The sequence below is a fragment of the Neoarius graeffei genome, chromosome 12 (genome assembly GCF_027579695.1).
Source record: "Neoarius graeffei isolate fNeoGra1 chromosome 12, fNeoGra1.pri, whole genome shotgun sequence".
In the NCBI taxonomy this organism is placed as follows: domain Eukaryota; kingdom Metazoa; phylum Chordata; class Actinopteri; order Siluriformes; family Ariidae; genus Neoarius; species Neoarius graeffei.
In genome coordinates this window covers 31,136,474-31,141,896 of record NC_083580.1, presented here as the reverse complement: position 1 = coordinate 31,141,896, position 5,423 = coordinate 31,136,474, and the positions used below count along the sequence as shown (strand labels likewise).

Sequence of the window (5,423 nt, the reverse complement as noted above, 5' to 3'; positions counted from 1 at the left end):
TTTTGTTTTCTCGAGATCTCGAAATAACGGATGCCATATATTCTCGGAACGAAGTTACTCGGTAACCACAGAAACGTTTCGCGCACTTCAACTACCGTGAAAGAAAACCGCAAACATTTCTCGCTAGTGTGGACAGATGCAGTAAACTGTACCGGTATACTTTGTATCGATACAGTTATACCATTTTCGTACCGGTATAAGTGTGAACACAGCAACAGATACAGAGAGAGAGAGAGAGAGAGAGAGAGAGAGAGAGAGACTGCAGCAGTGACATTTGACTGTTTTACACTTGACAATTAAGTCCCAAAGATTCTGCCAGTCATTTCAATGGGAACACTTTTTTTTTTACTAGTTTTTCTTTAATATCTTAAAGTATAGAAAAATGAAAACAACATAGCTTAAGACATACACAACAAAGTTTGAGCGAAGTGGTTCTTGTGGAATTATTCCCGGAAATTCAGTTAAAAGAAGAAAAAAAAGTGAATAATAACTAAATTTGCATTTCCTGAAGGAAATACTGGTGCTTGAAAAGCAAAAAAAATTAGAATTTCAAAATAAATAAAAAGTAAAGCATAAGAATGTTTAAGATATTTACTGCATTCACAGAGAGAGGGAGGTAAAGAGAACGAGAGAGAGAGGGACAATGAGATTTTACTTTATTAATCCAAAGTACTTTCCTTGATATAAAATGAGATTAATTAAGGTGGGTTGTTTGACTGTTTTGTAGACCTAGGTTATCAAACAAGTACATAAGATTAAAAAGGTATGGAAATAGGGCAATACATTAATGTATTAAATAAAACACAATATGGTAATCCAAACTTATTAAAGAGGAAGACAGTATAGAATGTAGCAAGAAAAAAAATATAGATAAAGACAAACATTGGTGAGAAAGAATAAATAAATAAAAATAGATAAATAAGTTTTTAGGGATCAATTGTCAATCACTAAAATTACTCAGTTAATTATTTTATGATAATTTCTGTTTCTTGATCTTATTGTTGTGTATTTCCAGGCAGGTGTTCTTAGTATAGGATTATAAAATTCCTGTACTAATAACTGGGAGGCATTAGTATTACACAAATACTAATATCATTTAAAACAGTTTTGTAATGTTTTAATACTCTGTTCACAGTGCAATGTACATTCACTAGAATGAGAAATCAACAAATATACATTTCTCTGATCAGATGATCAAATGAGTCAACTCATGCTCAGCTGCCTACAAAACACAAACCAAATTCTATAAAAAGAACTGGTTGTGGTGATGTAGTAAAGATTTGCCTGAGTACAACCATCAGTAAAACAGAGAACAGGTCAAGCATTGCTGTTTGCTACCATAACTGTTTAACCGGCAGGTGAGTTGTTGCTAACAGTTTTTTTTAGGTATAACATTACATGTTCTTACAGTACAGTCCAAACAAACCCCATAGTTCTGCTTAATTTTGTCCTTTGTTGTCCTTTGTTTGTCCTGTAGTTCATCATCTTATCTCTGTTGATTTGCTGTTGTGTCAGAGCCTCTGGTAGCTCAACCCTCCTTTTCTTACCTCCTCTTCTTACTTCTGTGTGAAACTGTTGGACTTCTCACATTGACAGAAATTATGCTGGCGCTCTCTGTCTACCACCAATGGGATTCAAGGGCTCCCCCTTTATTTGCTATAGAGGGCAGAAGTGCCTTAAATCACTGTAGATTAATTTACATGTTCCTGAGTTGCATTAATAGCTGCTCTCATGGCCAGTAAGGATATACAGGTTGCTCATGGCAGATGGATCATCAGTGGGAGTGCTTTGTAAGATGATATCCCTATAGAAAAGAGCATTTAACACCATTTAAGCTTGTTTTGGAAATGTGTCTTGTTTCCTGTGTTCTTGTGTTAGAATGGCTGTGTGTAAAATGTTGTATCACATACTTATTTGCCCCCAGCACATGGAAGACACGACTCTTGTCTGTGATTTCTTGCACTATCTGCAGGAAAGAATAATTCATTTCTAAATAATGCTATTTGAGTTTACTATAAAAGTGAGTCAAATGGGAAATCACACGGGCTAATTTGGCTTAAGCCATGATTTGTCTTTATATTTAAATTCTATAAAATTAATTATAGATTGAGGTACAGTACACTTGCAGTAGCTGCATCACGAGGTATAGTACAGTGTAAGGTATAGTACAGCAGGAACAGCTGCATCCGAGTCAGCAATTTTCATTTATTTTTTGTTCCTCACAGAAAACTGGTCTGCATAAGCTTTTCTTATATTGCACAAAACACTGGTTTACCTGTAATACTTATTGCACCTGATACAATTAAAAACAATTTGTCAGACCATAATACCTGGAGCAGGATTTTACTTCCCATTAAATGTTTGTTTATTTATTTGTTTGCAGATTAATGTTGAACTGTTAACAGGAGCTTAATCTCTTGGTTATTAACTGAGGTCTATGAAATATAGCCAGGGGTTTCCTATTTATGGCAACACTACATCAACTTCCATCACAGTTATTATAATTGCTTTAGTTATTAATGAGGTTTTACAGTTACAAGGTTAATTGACTGACTTTAGTTGAATGAGTCATCTAAAAGATTTTAAGAAGTTATTAATGTTTCATATGGAGCTGATAAAATGACAATCATTTTTTGTAACACAGTGCAATTGGTTTGCAAGCTGAAATGGCTTTAGGCAACATAAATGATGGTATACAGTGTCTTGCAAAAGTATTCATCCCCCGTGGTGTTTGTCCTGCTTTATTGCATTACAAGCTGGAATTAAAATGGATTTTGGGGGGGTTAGCACCATTTGATTTACACAAAATGCCTACCACTTTAAAGGTGCAAATTGTTGTTTTATTATGACACAAACAATAATTAAAATGAAAAAAATAAAACCATAGAAATATGGAGTGTGCACTGGTATTCAACCCCTTTCATATAAAACCCCTAAATAAGAGCTGGTCCAACTAATTCACTTCATAAGTCACATGATGTCTGTATAAATCAACCTGTTCAGGAAGAACCCTGACTCTGCAACACTACTAAGCAAGCAACATGAGAACCAAGGAGCACTCCAAACAGGTCAGAGACAAAGTTGTGGAGAAGTATAGATCAGGGTCAGTCATAAAAATATATCCATCCCTCACGGAGCACCATTAAATCCATAATAGCAAAATGGAAAGAACATGGCGCCACTACAGACCTGACAAGAGAAGACCGCCCACCAACACACAGACCAGGCAAGGAGAGTATTAATCAGAAATGTACCAAAGATAGCACTGAAGGAGCTGCAAAGATCCACAGTGGGGATTTGAGTATCTGTCCAAATGACCACTTTAATCCATACACTCCACAGAGTGGGGCTTTATGGAAGAGTGGCCAGAAAAAAAGCCATTGCTTAAGAAAACCGATTTGGAGTTTGCCCAACAGCATGTGGCAGACTCCCCAAACACATGGAAAAAGATTCTCTGGTCTGATGAGACTAAAATTTAACTTTTTGGCCATCATGGGAAATGCCATGTGTGACACAAACCCTGAGAACACCATTCCTACAGTGAAGTATGGTGGTGGCATGGAGGTTTGAGACTGGGATGAAGGTTCATGGTCTAGCAGGACAAGGACCCTAAACATACTGCTAAAGCTACACTGGAGTGGTTTAAAGGGAAGCATTTAAACCCTGAGAACACCATTCCTACAGTGAAGTATGGTGGTGGCAGCATCATGCTGTGGAGATATTGTTCATCTTCAGGGACAGGAAAGCTGGTCAGGACTGAAGGAAAGATGGATGGCACTAAATACAGGGCAATTCTGAAGGAAAACCTGTTTGAGTCAGCCAGAGGTTTGAGACTGGGATGAAGGATCACATTCCCACAGGACAATGACCCGAAACAGACTGCTAAAGCTACACTGGAGTGGTTTAAAGGGAAACATTTTAAATGTCATGGAATGGCCTAGTCAAACCCCAGACCTCAGTCCAATTGAGAATCTGTGGGATAACTTGAAGAATGCTGTACACAAACACAACCCATCTAACTTGGAGTTGGAACAGTTTTGCCTTGAGGAATGGGCAAAAATCCCATTGGCTAGATGGGCTAAGCTAATAGAGACATACCCCAAGAGACTTGCAGCTGTAATTGTAGCAAAAGGTAACTCTACAAAGTATTGACTTTGGGGGGAGGGGAGAGATACCTATGCACACTCCAGATTTCTGTTTTTTCATCTTATTGTTTGTGTCACAATAAAACAATAATTTTCACCTTTAAAGTGGTAGGCATGTTGTGTGAATCAAATGGTGCTAACCCCCCAAAAAATCCATTTTAATTCTAGCTTGTAATGTGGCAAAACAGGACAAACATGAAGAGGAATGAATACTTTTGTAAGACACTGTGTATTTGCCTACCATGCCTATATATGAATAGTGGGAATATGTTCATAAAATAAATCTATACTGTAATAATTTGCATTTACCGAATTTAGCAGATGCTCTTATCTAGAGTAACTTGGATGTTTATTGAACTCTCTGTTACAAACATGTCTTCACACTATTGTAAATAGGCTATGAACAAATATCATAAGGCTAAACCCAGTTAATGTAAGAGCAAATAAATAAATGATACAGGATTTTTTTTTTTTTAATAATAAGTTATTTAGATTTCGTGTTTGTCATCATGGACATTTTTTCATTACAATGGAAGTTTGGCAAACCCTTGTCTTAATCAACAATCTGATGAGAACACGAATCATACTACTGGGAAAGTGAGCTTTTGCTTGTCTGATGATAGTTATACTGGACTGGATTGACGTTTTAGGTGGGCTAGAATTTGAAAGTATTGGTAAGCATTTTGAATGACCTCAGATATACCTCTCCGCTTTGTAAGCTCTTTCCCTTAAGTCCATGTTTCCAAAAGGCAAGAATGCTATCCTGCAAGCACACTGTGAGGAAACATTAATGACTTTAGTGCACTGACATCAACAAGATAATAAGATTACTCATAAAAAAAAATACAAGAAACATAGTAGAATGAAGGAAATGGTAATTATAAAGCAGTTGAGTTCAAGGGAATGTATGTCATGTGTTTACTTTGTCATTCATTACTATTAGTTTGTGTGTGTGTGTGTATATATATATATACACACACACACACACACACATGTATGTATATATATATATATATATACACACACACATATATATATATATATATATATATATATATATATATATATATATATATATACACACACACACACACAGTATATATATAAAGGGGTTCTCAACCTTTTGCAACCTGGGCCCCACCAAAGCTGGTTCATTGCAGTTGGGGGCCCCTCTTCTCGCCCTGCCCCCATCCCCCCCTCCCCAAACACACTCACCCGCAGTGACGCCACCCGACCTACAGCACCTTATATTGACCGATAGATAGATAGATAGATAGA

The 5,423-nt window shown here is 36.6% G+C and overlaps 1 protein-coding gene across 3 annotated transcripts in view; it reads right to left on the bottom strand.

Moving 5' to 3' along the window:
- Nucleotides 1–639: 639 nt before the first annotated feature.
- Nucleotides 640–5,423, bottom strand: part of map4k6 (mitogen-activated protein kinase kinase kinase kinase 6) — a 292,471-nt gene continuing 287,687 nt past the window's right edge. For 2 of the 3 annotated variants that reach the window (XM_060935787.1, XM_060935788.1), the window contains exons 30-32: nucleotides 4,849–4,919; nucleotides 1,911–1,966; nucleotides 640–1,804 (exon numbers count right to left, since the gene is read on the bottom strand). In XM_060935787.1, coding sequence (XP_060791770.1) covers nucleotides 1,717–1,804; nucleotides 1,911–1,966; nucleotides 4,849–4,919 — 215 coding nt within the window. In that variant the 3' untranslated portion in view covers nucleotides 640–1,716. Of the gene's footprint in view, nucleotides 1,805–1,910; nucleotides 1,967–4,837; nucleotides 4,920–5,423 lie in introns of all 3 variants that reach the window. The other variant, XR_009655726.1, reaches the window with a different exon arrangement.